The sequence below is a fragment of the Dunckerocampus dactyliophorus genome, chromosome 2 (assembly GCF_027744805.1).
Source record: "Dunckerocampus dactyliophorus isolate RoL2022-P2 chromosome 2, RoL_Ddac_1.1, whole genome shotgun sequence".
Lineage (NCBI taxonomy): Eukaryota > Metazoa > Chordata > Actinopteri > Syngnathiformes > Syngnathidae > Dunckerocampus > Dunckerocampus dactyliophorus.
Genome location: NC_072820.1, coordinates 16,022,334 through 16,039,297, shown reverse-complemented (window position 1 = coordinate 16,039,297; position 16,964 = coordinate 16,022,334). Strand labels below are relative to the sequence as shown.

General features: G+C 39.8%; 1 protein-coding gene and 1 long non-coding RNA gene across 6 annotated transcripts in view; one reads left to right on the top strand and one right to left on the bottom strand.

Moving 5' to 3' along the window:
- The window catches only part of LOC129176874 (myosin light chain kinase family member 4-like), a 27,160-nt gene extending 10,196 nt beyond the window's left edge, over positions 1–16,964 (top strand). For 2 of the 3 annotated variants that reach the window (XM_054767360.1, XM_054767361.1), the window contains exons 4-17: positions 3,537–3,674; positions 3,876–3,972; positions 5,243–5,606; positions 5,701–6,011; positions 7,299–7,404; positions 7,827–7,920; positions 9,017–9,126; positions 12,304–12,445; positions 12,535–12,605; positions 12,686–12,814; positions 14,588–14,740; positions 14,809–14,887; positions 14,976–15,030; positions 15,127–16,964. In XM_054767360.1, the coding sequence (XP_054623335.1) occupies positions 3,537–3,674; positions 3,876–3,972; positions 5,243–5,606; positions 5,701–6,011; positions 7,299–7,404; positions 7,827–7,920; positions 9,017–9,126; positions 12,304–12,445; positions 12,535–12,605; positions 12,686–12,814; positions 14,588–14,740; positions 14,809–14,887; positions 14,976–15,029 (1,848 nt within the window). In that variant the 3' untranslated portion in view covers position 15,030; positions 15,127–16,964. Of the gene's footprint in view, positions 1–1,120; positions 1,611–3,536; positions 3,675–3,875; positions 3,973–5,242; positions 5,607–5,700; positions 6,012–7,298; positions 7,405–7,826; positions 7,921–9,016; positions 9,127–12,303; positions 12,446–12,534; positions 12,606–12,685; positions 12,815–14,587; positions 14,741–14,808; positions 14,888–14,975; positions 15,031–15,126 lie in introns of all 3 variants that reach the window. The other variant, XM_054767359.1, reaches the window with a different exon arrangement.
- LOC129176882 (uncharacterized) overlaps positions 5,412–16,964 on the bottom strand; it is a 34,662-nt gene continuing 23,109 nt past the window's right edge. For 2 of the 3 annotated variants that reach the window (XR_008569507.1, XR_008569508.1), the window contains exons 2-4: positions 14,801–14,912; positions 5,692–5,801; positions 5,412–5,575 (exon numbers count right to left, since the gene is read on the bottom strand). This is a non-coding gene — a long non-coding RNA (uncharacterized LOC129176882). Of the gene's footprint in view, positions 5,576–5,691; positions 5,802–11,400; positions 13,455–14,800; positions 14,913–16,964 lie in introns of those variants that run through there. The other variant, XR_008569506.1, reaches the window with a different exon arrangement.

Genomic DNA, 16,964 nt, shown 5'->3' with positions numbered 1-16,964 from the left:
TTTGGCTACAACCTCTACAGTGTGGCAAATTTGGCCAGGGTCACACTGGCTCAGTTTGCAGTCTGTGCTTCCAACATTGTCAAGTGTCATCACAGTGGCTCAGGCAAACTGGATTGCTCCAAAGCCCCATCTGAATTTACGATTATTTTAATCATTTCGAATATGGCATCTGTTTGTCCTTGTGTGAGGTTTTTCTTATGAAGTCAACGTCTGTTTTTACCTTGTTAGGATACACCGTCATACATTATGTTTGGATTCCGTTCATATTGTAAGTGCACATTTAGAATGACCTCTTTCATGGTGGTTATCAGTGGTTGTGTTTGTCACGATAAATCATCCGTGGCAGCCATCTCTTCTTTCAGCAGGCAGGCCAAACGTCTTACTGTACTGTGCGCCTCCCAAAGTTGGATGGGGCCCCTTTTACATTTCGTCCTGATACTGTTTGTATTGGCCTTTTTTTAAATGTTTGCAATATTCCGAAAAAGTATCGCACTCGCACTCATATTTTGCCATTTTGTGTTCCTACTCACTGCTCTTGAGCTTGTATTTAGTGGTTAGAAAGAGTGCCTTCCATCTTTATTTACTGCATGTCTTTGCCTTTCCATTAAAATTAGCTTTATCACAGCCAGTGCCACTCTAGTAGTGTGTACAGTGACCATTTTGACACAGCGCAGGCGAGTGATGCTGCTGGGCTTAGCACTTAAAGGCTCTCAAATGTCTCATAGCACAAGCAGTGCCAAGCCCCCTCCCCAAACACTTGACCCTTGCTGACGCAGTCTGTCCATTTACATTTAGGTCCACTGGCCTGCTCCGTTCCCAATCGTGTGGAAAGGGACAGGCACTAGGATTACAGCATGAGAGGACTGTAGGTCTACTAGAGGTTTATTGTTTTGGTTCTTTAGCAATCGTTTGCTGTCCTGATCAGTATTGATGGTGACTGATGATTTTTAATCCTTGAATCCTTTCACTGGACAGTTACTCAAAAAGTTTGCACACCTGACGGGAGCACTTAAGGGTAGAGCTGGCTCCGATTGTTTTAAAAGTCTTTCCGTCTGTTTCACGGACGTTATTGATCCTATACTTGTCACAAGTTGGTGTCTTGACGTGATTTTTCACCCAGAAGAGCCATGACTTCTTTGATGATGGCCGCAGGGCAAGGCCAGAGAGATGGTGACAACGCAGGTTTTGACCTGATCCAAAATCGGATCGAGTCGTTGAGCGGCAAGATGGACAAGCTCATTAATCTTCAAGAAAAGGTTCTCAGGCGACTAGATGCTGATTCTGGAGGTTTTGCAAAAGAGGAGAATCCCAATGTTAGCAAAGAAGAGAGCCTTGTCCCGTGTGGAGAAGTGGGACAAGTCAAGGAGATATACAAGGAAATGAGCACCATTATGTCAGCGGTCAACCAGCGGTCTGAGATGCAGGCTCAGAAGCTGGAAGGCATGGAGAAACTAGTCCTCAGCATGCAGCAGGTGATCAGCTTCATCGGGGAGACGGTTAAGAGCTCCAGGGTGATGGAGCTCATGTTAAAAGGGCCTGCCACGAGAAAGGGAAACAAAGGAAAGCAAGTCCCGAAGTTGAAATCATCAGACATCAAAAAAACAGAGAAGGTGAGCAATACTGAAACAACTGAGTGAGTTTGGGCATTCCAACAATTTGCAAGAGTATCAGCTGCGTCTCATATTCTCGTCCAGTGATGACTAATGACATCTTTGGGCTGATTTTGATGGTATCTTGTCGTATCTTGGAAGAAGATGTGAAATAGATCATGGCAGCAAAGCTCTTGCCTTACAAATGTGACTTGTGAATTTAGTTTAATGTGCACGGGGTTGCATGCAAGCTGCACACACAGAGTGAGCGCCGCTTGGCACAAACCAGCGGGACTGCAAAGCATGGCACGAGAGATATGGGGGTCAGGGGTGAAACGGAAGCGACCCTCTTTAGAAATGCCGTTTCTGAATCTGGGGCACAGTACAGTATATGTGGGCTAAAATCCCTTTGACATGTTGTGAGTCCGGTGTCAAAAGGCTTGTGATGAGTCAGACGTCGTCTTCCCGTCTCTCTTTCTTAGTCCAGACACTCTGACACACTAAACAACATCGGCCTGTGTTGTTCCTCAACTTTAGCACTTGGTGAAAGCTGTTCAATATCAGCTCTTATGTTGCTAATTACAGACCATATTGCCAGAGATCTGCAATGGAATTTGGTAGTTTGCAGACCTCTGCTAATATGTAACAATCCAAAATTGGATCAGGAATAAATCACGCGTGTACAGAAATGTTCAACTCATGTGTATTGTTGAACTTTGTGTTGGAGATTCATGCCTTATTCCTGGAGAAATTAAGGAAAAATGTCCCAAAGTCTGGCCTAAAACAGTCAAGTTAATCTTACAATCATGCCAAGTTTGTTTCCAGTTGCTGCCAATTATCATGAAGTGTTTCTTTGGCATCGGGAAAGGCATTCACTGACACCCTATAAATCTTATCAGTGCTCACTTATCATGACTTATGTAACCTGAGACTTATGCAACAAGAAACAAGCAAGTATTCACCTACTTGAAAGCATTATGTCGCATTTCCTAAAAGGGTCAGTCAATTAATGATAAGCATAATAATCAACAACAACTGAGTGTAGTAAGTCCAACATGACAAACATTACATGGGGGCCACCAAACTGTATGGCTTCCAAATGACTCACGTTTCAGGGAATTTCTGTTGCACTTAGAGCCTCCATCCTCCACCACTACCAAGGGTGTGACATTCCAAAATTTATGTTGAGTAATTTCTGTTACTGCTGGCTCTCAATCAGAGATGTGATCTGCAGCAAGTGTCACTGTTGCCAGGGAGACACAGCACCGGAAATATCTTCTGTGCTGCTTACCTCAGGGCAGTAAATGTGAGAAGCCCGCAGGTTCAAGACGGCTTTTTCCATGTTAACCTGAGCGCACAGTGTTTAGTGAGTTTACTCAGCTGAGACATTTGGACCAGAGCCGACGGTCACTTTTAATATTTTCCACTCAAGGTCAGACCCCGTCGTTGCATTCCGTGGTTGAGTGCAACAAGTGATAAGCTATAAATTCACTGCCCTGCTGCCGTCTGTCCATCTGCCATGAATAATCAAAGACATGTCATGGAACAAATCAGGGCGTGCCTGAGTCAAGTGCCTGACTGTAACCCGAAAACAAAGCAACTCTTGCTTGTTTTTGTGTCATTTTCATTACTGCTTTTCTGTGTCTCTAACGTACTCCTGAGTCAAGCATTCATACTGATGCTGTTGTGTGTGAGAAATATTTGTCCAAGTCTACTAGACTAATTGCTAAACACTATAATGGGCGATAGATATTATTGCCAAGGCTCAATTAAACCAACTCAATTAAATCAACTCAATCAAAAACTGATTGGGAAACTTTTTGTATGTCAAAAGCGAGATCTTGCCAATCGAATTCAATATCCTGTTTTTGTTTTTATGTGACTCATCTTGTGCTCATTCCTGTTTCTGTAACCCTACTAAACGCTGCCATCTTGTCTTTTTACTAGAAAACTACCTCTAATAAAGCCAGTAAAAGGAATCAAGACATAACTCCTGTTTGTGAGCCTACTCCTCCTCAGCCATCTCATAGGACAAAGCTCCATGGACCAAAGCATTTCCTGGCCGCTCGCAAATGCGGAACCTTTGTAGGTTTATTTGTGCTCATAGAGAGCTGTGCCTCTGCCTTTCATGCATTAATTGCACTCTTCTGGTTCCTTATTTTCTCACTGTACTGTCTGTAATAACATCAGTTCTATTATGCGCATGCTGTCACATAAAATGCATTATAATGCACTGCTGCACATTCTATTTCTTTAATACTACTTTAAATGATATATATTTCACAGCAGAAAGACCATAAAGGCAAAGACGGTGCAGAGAAACCCTGTTTGAGCCCTAAAGGTCTGAAAGCCCAAATGAAAATGAAACCTCCAGACACATCAGGTACACAGATGAACATAGTGTTACGTGTACTATGAATTACTAAATATTTAGCAAACATATTGTAATACTCAGCAATTGGAGACCAGTTGTCAAACATTATGTTAAATCGAGGCTTCTCAAAGCCATCATACCTATTGTTGTCGTGGTGGTTGTTGCTATACTGTTGTGTCTACTGTGTTTAAAAATGAAACATAACATTTGTAAAATATGACGATGATAAAATAGGTTAAAAAAATTTATATTACAGTCAAGCCAACTTCACCTGAGAGCTATTTTTTAACTGTACAGTACTTAACATTTAAAGGCTAATTCATAAAATAACCCTATTAAAATGTCATTGTTAATGTAATCTTTTGTCATTTTGAACAGTTTAAAAAGTTGTTTGTGAAATTGAAGAACCTAAAAACTCTTAACATAGATTCAATTACGCTGAGTTTATTTTCCCCAAGTTATGACGCTCCCTTAAAGGAAAACTGCAATTTTTTTGAATTTTGCACATCATCCACAATCCTTATGTGAGACATGAACACACATGCCATTCTCTTTTCCGTGCGTTCTAAAGATATAAAAACAGATAAAAAGAGACAGCTGCACGAAATGGGACACACCTATGCCGCCTACAAAGACCGCTATTAAAACACCTCCGAAAACCTCCAATTTATGGTTTTATATACATGGTGTGACTATGTAGTAACAGATACATTCATGATAACATGTACTACTTAGGGTATTTTAACGTATTTTGGTCCTTTTAAGAATTACCGGAATTTCCTTCTTGGGCGCACTGATTTAACATTGCAACATAGATACGAACGCTACACCTAGCATTCACTTTTCCAAACTTAAAAACAAAAACACAGCATCAGTAGCAGCATTACCTTTTGGTAGTGGCCTGAAGCACTGTTTGTGCGGCACTAACGTGCTGCTGGCGAGTGTGCAGTGAAGCTAGTCGCTAGCCAGCTAGTAGCTAGCTGGTGTGATGTGGCGTGGCAAGGTGTCTATACACCAGCAACATAGTATGTAAACGTATGTAAATGGAGCGTTGTTGCTGCTTTTTGGAGTTTTTTTCAGAAGGCTTTATAGGCAGAGTAATTACGTGCATTCATAGCTGTGTCTTTTTAGCTGTTTTTATATCCTTACAATGCACACAAAAGAGAAAGACATATGTGTCCATGTCTCACATAAGGATTGTGCACGATGGGCAAAATTTAAAAAAAAAGTGCAGTTTTCCTTTACATGCTTACAGCATATGTTCTTGGATGTTTTGTAGATGTCTCATTAAAGAAGCAGGCTGTGCTTCTAGAAGAGGTGCAGAAGCTCAACAGAGAGAATTCAGAGAAATCAGCTCACCAGCCCACCAATGTATATTTGAATCTGGAAGCTGGCGTTCCTGCTCAAGAGCAACAGGGTGATGGTGTAGAGGAGTTTGTAGTGGCATCCCAACAGGAGGCGGATGGTGCAGAAGAGGATGGGGACAAGGTTCCTGATGGAGATGTTGCTGAGGAAGAGCTCACACTTGATGTTGAAGATGTAGAGGAAGAAGTCCACCAGGTAGAAGAGGAGGAGTCCACAACTGAAGATGCAACAGAGAGTTCAGAGCTTCCTGAAAATCAGACAGAACAAACAAATGCAAGGTAGTGAATGCAGTTAATTAGCTTCTCTATTTATACATAAGCTACAGTAGATGTATGATTAAAACAAAACAAATCAATACTCAACATTTTTTAGTGATAGTGGCAACTGCGAAGTGGCCTCGCCATCTTCAGAAGCTGATCTGGACCAGATAGTGGAGCTCGGCATCGCTGAGGAACTCGTGGTGGTGGAGGAAGCTAAAAAGGTCCAGGCAGACAAGGAGGAGGAAGAGAAGACGGAGGTAAAGGAAGAGGATGAGCAGGAGTCTGAGGACTGGGCTGTTTTCCGGGCGGATGGGGTTGAGTTTCAGTTTGACCTGAAGGAGAGGCTGGAGAGAGAGAAAAAGGAAACCAAAGCCAAGAACGAGGGACAAAAGGAGAACGAGTACATACAGCAATACTATATTGGTGAGTTGTGGCTTACTATTCATGCTGAATGGTACACTTTATGGACAGAAGTCTTGGAACACATCAGTTAATGTGTGCTCCTAACTTTGTTGGAACATTTTGGGGACAGTCCAGTGCACAAATCAATAGTACCTGGAGGCATGATGTATTATCCTTATGGGTCAGCCTTAGCCCTTTTGTACTCAATTTCTATTCCTGCTATATACTGTATATATGTTAGCATGCTAGTATAGTATCTAGTAAGGGTGTCACGATAGCCGAGAAGATACACGATATTGGGTTCACGAGACGAGACGACATTACTATTATAACAACTACAATGAAGATAGAAGATAGGAGTCATATGCAGCGATCGTGTTTTGATCTGACAACTCTTGAGTAACTTTGATCAAATGTAGACTAGCTACAGCTTCTGCTTGGACATTAACACCGTGGCAACTGTTGAACTGCAAACTAAAAACAGCCTCACATTGCGAGCAAGAATATGAAGGCCAGCTTGGATTGCAAGGATTATAGTGTGCACAAAGCACTTAACTTGTCGTTCCCATCCTGCCTCACGCACTGCCACTTCCATATTACGAGTATTATCATTCACAGAAGCGATGCCATAGCTCACAGTCTGTCTGGCTGCCCGCAAGACAGTTTTCTCTTCAACAAGAAATATTGTCACGTTTTAATCTCACGCCACGAGATAGTTTCTAGTATATTAGGCTTTGTTGTTGTCTTTGAGACAAAATATGTTCCCGTATTTATATTATGGGTAAAGGTATTTTTGATTTCTTTGGGTTTCTCCCAAAGTAAGCTTTCATAGTTTTAGAAGCTACGCCCAAGTCCCAACAAATCTATCCGTCAGGCTACAGGCAGCAAAACCTCTGTGAACCTGGAATTGTAATTTTTTTTTTCTTTACATATTATTTTTAATATGATGGGACAACCTCTTTGAAAGACTCCTGTTTCCGGACAGCAAACTGGTTGTGATTGAATCTACAGTTTCAATTGCTTCAAGACCAAATTAATAATCAATTCTACACAATGAATAGAATTCTCGACTTGTGAAATGCACCAGCTATTGAGGCAATGTGGCATTAAGACTGGTTGTCATTGTTTCTTTAGGGCATCTAAATAACAACTGTATCACAGCGTGGTGCACATTGATAATTCAATTAAAGCATATGTCATGTTCTTCTTTACAAAGGCCCATTGTAGCTGATAGACTCTGATGATAAATGACAGTAGAATGTTCTGGCATGACTTCTTAACGCGGATTATATCTTCATTCCACTTTAGATACAACTCCTCCTCCGGCAGCACCGTTTAATCACCGCATTGTGTCAGCCAAGCCCAACCAGATCAGTAACTTCTACACTATCAACTGGCAGGAGGTCCTGGGCGGGTGAGAGTTGTCCTTCAATCTAGTTTGGTTTTTAAAAATGTTTATTATACTGACTGATGATGATGGCATGTTTATGGGTCACAACGCTGTAGACTAGAGGTTGTTGAAGCCTTGTATAACCTCCCACTCTCAGCCCATCTCATCTGATGGAGTCTGCTTCATAACTTCAAGTGTCTATTTTTATGGCTGGACTGAGTGGTATGTGAAACTGTATCCCCGGTGCCAGCTGGTTGCTAATCACCAAGTGTTAATCCCCATCTTCAAAGTCATGGCACAAGCGAACATCAGTGTAATGAAATAACAGATTAGGTTTATGTGAAGAGAGATCATTTCTTCTTATTAACACGTAAGAAACAGACATCACTTAGTGAGCAACAGTCACTTATGGATATGCAATCTGATTGTCCTTGCTTTTCTTAAAGGGGTCGTTTTGGGCAAGTGCACAAATGTGTTGAAAACTCATCCGGTCTGACGCTGGCAGCCAAGGTCATCAAGGCCAGAGCTCAGAAAGAAAAGGTATAGTCTCCTCATGCATAACACCATGATGGATTAGTCCTGCTTGATACACACAGAGAGCGATATAAAAAGCAAAAGGCTCATTTACAGTTTTTAGCACGCACTGGTATAACAGGAGACACTTGCAACACAAGCTGAGGGGCTCTTTACCGGCGAGGTGAGAAATATTTGACCTAGAAGAGATGATGCATTGTGGGGCATCATCACAGACCACAATGCATCATCACAGAAAACAACAGCTGACATTGGGCCTATACTGCAAACGCGGCTAAACAAACCCAGGCTTTGTGCTCTAGATGCAGCTCAACAAAACCTAAGTTCTCCAAACAAAGTTTAATTTTACTGGAACGGTGGTTATCAACTTGCTTTGTCAAGTCCAGTTCTCGGCTTAGTATTCACATAAAAAGGGGTATTGACGTCATATTATTGTACTGGCAGGACCGCTGGCAGAATAATAGCTGAGTGTGTAAATGCGCAAGTTAACACTTGATGGTTATACCTATCTATACCAAACTAGTCGTTTCATTTATGATTGGCCAACATGTTGCAGCTTTGACATATTTAATTGGAGCAATAACTGTCTTTTTTCATTTTTGGAATATGTCTATATTGTTTTCATATTTTAATGAGTAGAATCATAGACTGCTGTACCTGTGGTGACCACAAGGTGGCACCGTTGACTTGTTTTGTGGCAACTTTCATTTGTGACAATATTTTCCTCTTTGTTAGAACAAGTAAGTGCTTTGTTGCAGTGGATTGATGCCTCAAAGTGCTTATTCCTCTCACAAATATTGTAATATAAGAAGACTAACGGACTAAGTACTCAAGCAGGGACTGCTGTGACACAAACATCTGCTAACATTGGCCAAATTAATATTTCAGATTACATTTTATTCCTGACACTCGGCTCAGAAAGTGAGCAAATCTGTAGCGTATTCCCTTGGCTGAAAATCTATATTTCTTATAGAGAATTTAATCAGGGAATGCTAGTGGCTAAGTCTAACCCACTAAACTCACTTTGCAGAATACCCCCAGTGTCTTGATTCCTGCTGTTTCTTTCTCAGCTTCTGTTTTTTGTTTTTTTTTTTTTTACTAGGAGGTGGTGAAGAATGAGATCCAAGTCATGAACAATCTGGACCATGCCAACCTGATCCAACTGTATGCAGCTTATGAGTCGAGGAACGACATCATCCTTGTGCTTGAATAGTATGATCCATCTTTTATGTCTTCAGCATTGCACGTTAAGATATAGGTGATTGATGGATGGACTTTATAAAAATGTTTTAAATAGAGGCAGGAAATTTACAGTAAATTTTGCAAAGGAATTTTGAAAATACTCATTTTCACTTTCTAGCAGAATGAATACTGTAATATATATATATATATATATATATATATATATATATATATATATATATGCTGTCTATATATGACAAATAGACAGCACTTTCTCATTTCTCACTATTTGCAGGTGGTCTGAGAATACAACCCCATGAATAGAGGGCACTCGTCAATATGTGGAGTTCAATTGAAAAAACATCATTTGAGTCGTTTACCTTGAACACATAGAAATAAAGACAAGACCATACAGAACAAGACAAGATGAGATTTTTTTAATGAAAATTACAATGACAAAATATATAACTGGACAAACAGACTTTTTCGTTTAACTGAGTCACCACAACATTGCAGGTGCGTTTTGAAATATTTATTTCAAGTGTTTATTTTCTCCCAAATTATTATTAGGACTGTCAAAAACTGTGTGTTAACGGCTTTAACTCATTTATTTCATTAATTCCGTTATTCCGTATTTATTTTTGCGTAATTAAAGCATACGCATCATGGCAAGCCACGCCTTTCTGTTATGATGACAGATGGAGGCACAGTGTAGCGACCTCACAGAGGGGGTATACGCCGAAAGTGGGTCCACAAACCCAGGCTTTGTGCTCAAGATGCAACTCGACAAAACCAAACATCCGCATCAGACTTTTTTTTTTTTGTCTTTTCATTTATCAACACTCAACATTGCAAAACTTTGACATTTTAACATTTATCCATTTAAAAAATAAATACATTAGAGCAAAAACTTATTTTTTTAATCTTTGAAATATGTGTTCTTGTTGTATCTCGTTGTGACCACTAGATGGCAGTGTTGACGTGAGTACTAATGCAAAGACTGCCGTGACGTTTAACCTGATAACGTTGGCCTAAATATTAATATTTCATATTGCATTTTATTCCTGATGCTTGTGTAAAAATATCTAGCGTATTCCCTTGTCTGAAAATCTCGCTTATGGATGGATATCATCAGGGAATGCTCATTTCTCCAACCTCGTAGCTTCTCAATAAATGGTGACGCCATCGCAGAATTAGTGAAACAGTGGCACTTTCATAGATGATTTTAACCTGAAAGCCTGGACATAACCTGGTCCTCACCAGGTTATTAAAGGACCAGGTTATTAGTTTAGCCTAAGTTACCAAGGTGATAGAGCTGCTTTAAAAGAGAGCTACCTTTAATGAAAACAAGTCCCGCTTTACACTCAACACAGCTCCCTAACCCACTAAACCCGCTTCACCGTATACCCCCTGACTGTAGCGGACTTAGCAATTTTGGGGCCTAAGGCGAACACAGCCAGGGGCCCTCTGCATATGTTCTTTTAACACAAAAAAAACAGGAAAGGCAGCCTCAAAGGCCCCTATCCATATACAACATTGCACTAAATCAGGGGTGCTCACACTTTAGCCTGTGAGCTACTTTTAAAATGACCAATCCCCAAAGATCTACCTACTACTATAAATATAGAAAGTATATATATTTTCTATATTTATTTTAAAAAATATGAGTAGGTATTTATGTAGGTTATACATGTATATCTGGAGTGCACACACTTTCTCAGAATGCCAGTATAAGTCAAAATGATCTACCTCTTTCTATAAAACATATAACATATACAAAATGTAACCAGTAAACTCTGAAATTCTATTGTAAATATGAATGATTAGTATTTCACATTCACATTTCCAAAGTTTACAGGTAATCAAAGTAGTTGCTATCATAATTCACTTCAATATGGAAATATAGATAATTACACGTAACTCCTAAATAGTTGTGTACATAACCTGAGTACTGGTAATATGTCAGTCAAATTAGCTATTTAACGTTCATTAGGGCACACAGTTCATGTATTACATCCAGTTAGCATTTGTTATCAAACATTACCGATATACAAGAATTTAAAATGACGATGCAAAAGACAATGCAGCCGAAGTCAAGGCAACATATTGAAAAGGTTTCACCAATGGGCACATTTTTAATTTCATCTTGAAATAATAGTTTAAGAAGCGATCGTGTAGAAAACACTGATTTCTGTAGGAGAGTTCATGACGCGAGGCAAGGCCAGTAAACAATACACTTTTTTGCTACGTAACTAGCCGCTACAAGTGAACAGATAACTTTTGTTATAGATATAGGCATCTTACCGCTGAGTTAGTTCATCCATAATCACAATAATAAAGATGAAAGTTGCATCTTCGTGTGTAGCTTGAAACGCTGCGGGGGAGCAAGCGCGAATCAGGAGGGGAGCTTAATGTCAGCTGACTGATGTCATATGACAACTACAAAGTGACGTTTACGCGATCAACCCAAACTGCCTTGGCGATCTACCGGTAGCTCGCAATCGACGTAATGGCCACCCCTGCAATAAATTAACACGGGGTGAATTTATTTTTGAACAAAAACAACCCAGACATCATCACAACAGATGTGTGCATTCATGTGTGTGTGTTTCGGAGAGAAAGAGAATGAGACTGTGTATGTATTGAGGGTGAAGATGAACAATTACAATGTAACAAAAGCAATTACTAAGCAATATATCCCAACAGTCATAACTATATACAGTGTCAGGAGGAAGGCATGGAAATGGGGAGAAATCAATTGTTTGCAAAGATGACTTATGTCATCGCAGTCGCAGCATCAAACTCAGCATCCAGTAGCAGACTGGAACTCGGCTCACAGTCTGCGGGAGTTAGGCGCCGGCACGTTGACATTTTTTCTACCGACACCGTACCGTCACACAATGAGGCAATATATTTTTGGGTGTGCTCTCGCCGTTTCCTCTTCTCAAACCTGCTCTGGTAAATTTGTTTCATTTTAAGTAGCTTCACGCTTAACTTTTCACAAAGGCGCATTTGCGCCTATTTAAAAATTGTAATAATTTGACAGCCCTAATTATTATATAAACAATATTATGTCAACATTATTTTGAGACCAAATTAACTACTAATGTTATAATATAAATTATCATTATATTTTTTTTAATGATCCTGAATGCACATCTTTTGCAGTCTGTGCTCTAAGATCTTGATGCTTTGTTTGTCATACAGTGTTGGTGGAGGCGAGCTTTTTAACAGAATCATTGATGAAAACTACACTTTAATGGAGCTGGATGCTGTGGTGTTCATCAGGCAGATCTGTGAGGGTCTGCAGCACATGCACAAAATGTACATCCTACATTTGGACTTAAAGGTAATTTAAACAATGCACGCACACACACACACACACACACAGTATTTTATCATCAATTAAACTCTGAAGTGGCCATTCTTGAATTGCAGCCGGAAAACATCCTATGTGTAAGCAGAGTCACAAATAAAATCAAGATCATCGACTTTGGCCTCGCCAGGATGTGAGTGTTTATATCAGCACTGCAATATTGCTGATATTTATAAATGACAATTCTAATCTAATCATTGTGCTCTCGACTAGATACAAACCGAGGGAGAAGCTCCGAGTCAATTTTGGAACACCGGAATTTCTGGCCCCTGAAGTGATCAACTACGACTTTGTGTCGTTTAACACAGACATGTGGAGCCTCGGTGTCATCACCTACATGCTGTAAGTACGCATGACACCACACTACACTACACAATTCATTTGGATGAAGTCTGAAGTCTGTTATTTGTCGCTAGAAGACGACGCTGCGGTTTAAGAAAATCTGAAGTTATAAATCCATTGTAAAATTAATGGGCATACATTGTGATGATGCTAGTAATTTCCTCAGTGTGTGTCTGAGTTTGTACTGCCGACGCTCCCTGTCCATTGTCAGTTAAGCCCTTTGCAACCAAGTTGTCAAGAAATATTGATAGTCAGCGTATTGAGCTTGACTGGATTATTATTTTTTTTAAATTGTGCTTGCTGGTGGCACAAAGTACTGTGTCAGACCCAGAAATTATGCCTAGCAACAAACATGACATGACCAGGAAAAGCAAGCAATGTTATCTATTCATATTAGGGGTGTAACGATTCATTTTAATAACGATTTGATTTGTATCATGATTCGTGGTTGCGATAGGATTCAAGGACGATATTGGTTCATTTAGAAGGATACGATCCGAAACGATTCAGTAACTTTAAATTGATTCAGTAACTTTTTAGCCAAAAATTCCACCAGAGTGACTGTGAAATAAATACCTGGGTACTGGACAGTGCAGGTGAAGTTTCTTATATTCCCACTTTTTTTGTAAGGTATAAATTATTAACAATCCTGACATACTTAAGAATAAATGATCAATGAGTAACAAAAAATGAGTTAAAAATGCAGTACAAAATCAGGACGAACAGTGGGTGGCATAGCTTGCCATGATGAATTATTTACTTTAAATCGTGAAATCCAAACCTGCACTTTGCAGCCAATGAGGGACATTATACAAATTCCTCAGCAAATGTACAGGTCGATGGAAGCAAGGGCTGTTTTGGGTTAATAATGCTTCTGATCAGAGCAGCCATTGATTGGAAAGAACGGTGCAGCAACTAGCAAGAATACACTGACAGAAGTTTTGCAGCGCACACATGTTGGGAATGTTACAAAATGTTGAAATATGTAAAATCAACTCTGTGGTTAATTCTAGACCACCCTTGTGGTCTAGAATGTCGATGTCAGATCGATATATATGTCGTCCTGAATGAAAACTTGAGAACCCAGATCGATGTAGTATAGAATATAAATCGATGCATCGATGTAGGGAATGAATCGTTACACCCCTAATTAATATTAAAGTTCTCTCTCCCTGTCCATTTTCTATTTTAATGAGCAACAGAGCCCCAAGGTGCCCAAATACATTGCATAAAGCATAGTTAGCGTGACTGGTACATATACAGTACAGGGCAAAAGTTTGGAACAAACACACAACACAACCCCATGGTCCCAACCCCATTAGAAGGCAAGAACTTGCACTAAGCAACCCTGACAAGGCACACCTGTGAAGTGAAAACCATTTCAGGTGACTACCTCATGAAGCTCTTTGAGCGAGCACTAAAGGTCTGCAGGGCTATCTAAAATATTTACATATATTTACAGTTATTTCACACGTTTTTGTTAAGTCCATAATTCCACTTGTTTATTCATAGTTTTGATGCCTTCAGTGACAATTTAGTCATGAAAATAAAAGAAACCACATTGAATGAGAAGGTGTGTCCAAACTTTTGGACTGTACTGCATTTTTATTATTTTTATTGGTCTTGTTGGCTAAACTACCTAGAATTTGTATTTGAATTTTAGTTTTTGTGTCCACAAATAAAACATGTTAAAATGTTGAAAAACAAATTCAAAACAGTAATAAAATACACAAATAAAGAAAATAAACATGCATGCTTGTCTCTGCTTGCTAGTCTAAGTGGTCTCTGTCCTTTCCTGGGTGACAACGACAACGAGACGCTCAACAACATCTTGGCCTGCCAGTGGAATTTGGAGGAGCAGGAGTTTGTGGACACATCTGAAGAGGCCAAAGACTTCATTTCCAGACTCCTCGTGGTCAATAAAAGGTATTGCCTTTGTCAGCCCCTACTCAACTGAGCCTGAGATGATAAGAAAACTGGTGTTACCTCTTCAGTTGGAGGATGGGAGCATCTGAAGCACTTAGACATCCTTGGCTGTCGAACCCGGTCCTTCATCACAAACTTCATACCAAGGTAGTGTGCACAGTGATGTGATGAACTGTATGTATATAAACATATCAAACATTGTTATTGTTATAAGTGGTAACTTTTTATTTCACAGAAAACCATGTGCCGATCTCGGCGGTCATCATGCGTGCCCCCAACAGATAGTTGAGGTAAGTGGGCAAATTGTCCACAAGGGGGAGGCATGACTCAAATTTTGCACGTCATTGAAGTCACTTGTTTTTCTGACACTATCTTTTCTTTATCAGGGCGCCAGTGTGGAAACTCGGACCAAGCCTCGTGTAGCTTTATACCTTTCATGTCACAATGAGTGGACTTCTGGCTAGTAATGTGTTCAGATGAAACAAAGTAGTCACTGATAGTGTAACAGCATCCTTTTAAGTCATGCCACATGAGGCTGGAACGTATCACACTGACTGACCTCTGAGCCAGCTGCATTTAATGTATTCTCACTTTGTGTGACAGCATTGCTATGAATTACAGGTGGTCCTCGGTTTACGGCCTTCCGTGTTCCGGCATTAAAAACGTAACGGCAATTTAAGTCCATCAGCACGAGACTCACTCGTGAGCTAGCGGAAAAAATACACTACGTGCAGCTCACATGCAGCTACACTGCTCTCAACGCTCGACCGTCATGACCGTTATTAAGGATAAAGATAGTTTTGTAATGTCTACCACAGGGGTCGGCAACCCATGACCTTAAACCTCTTTGTTGTGCCTCAGTTCGCAGATAGATAGATAGATAGATAGATAATCTCCAAGAGAAATTCACATTTCCAGCAGCTTTGCAAGAATGTCATAATAAACTTAATCACTTCATCACTGGGGTGAACTGTCAGGGGATGAGAGTCAGGGAGTACTTTCAGTGTTAGTGTAGACCTGCCAACATGTACAAATTTATCATAGTCGACATGCAATTTGATTCTTGAATATGCTTGTGTAAGCTCTTCACAGCCTAACTGCATTCAGTCAGACATGAAAGAGACATCCCCAGCAGTAGGCTAACCATGAAGAAAAATTGAATATAATTCTGCATGGACAGATTAATTAATCCTCTTTGCCAATGAAACTGGCTTACCAGTGTGCTTGATATGTGGCCAGCCGTCCTCCCAGCCTTGTCACGTTCACAGACAAGTCGGAAATCACAAAAGCAACAGTATCCTCGAGCACGTCAAAGGTTCTGTGACAGTAATAACTATGCAGTGTAGTGTTTTCTTGTTCTCTTTTTTTAAACTACGATTTCATCTATTTCTTGTATTTAGTGTTTTTATTACAGTAATTTATGTCCATGTGTTTTGTGTACAGTGTGAGTGATTTAAGTGTTAATTGAGGTAAGCGTTACGACTTACACTAAAATGGGACTTACAAGGCGTCAAAGAAATGGAACTCGTTCGTAACTCAAAGACCACCTGTATTTCTGCACTTGTTCATTCTCAGTGCACCCTCACTTTAAAGCTTCTATTTCACACTGCCTGGTAAAAGCTTATTTTAATATATTCCAATTGAATTTAGGTTCAGTGTTAACCCAACATGAATTTTTGTTGTCAAATTTAAGAACTGCATCAGGGCAGCACAATGTATGTATATTATCAGTGTCCTGTCGTATGCGCACTTTATAATTGTATTTATTTAAAAGCTTCTGTAGGTTCCACTGGCCTTGCGTGGCTCTTGTCTTTCTGACAGTAAAATACACTTTTTCTTTATAATTCAACAAAAAAAATGTCTTATCATCTGAATGTGTTGCTTTAAGTCTGTCTGTACACAAAGTTATTTTTTTAAACTTTTTTTTCTTCAAAAAATACGTACTGTATGCATGCGCTGTCAAGCCAATCTGGTGCCACTTTCACTGTGTAAGATGCTTTCCCCACCCATGTGATAGATCTATTCACCTTCTGTGAAGGTTCACTTTATACCTAAAAAGGAACACACTACCTGCTAAGTGAATGACACTTTTTTAGCACCACACGTTGCAAGGTTCTCATTTTATTTTATCATGTATGTTGAAACTTTTAATAGTCAAAGTTAAACACGTTATTCTCACCGATTGAGCATCTATTATTTTTTCTGTACACACCCAATAAATTGA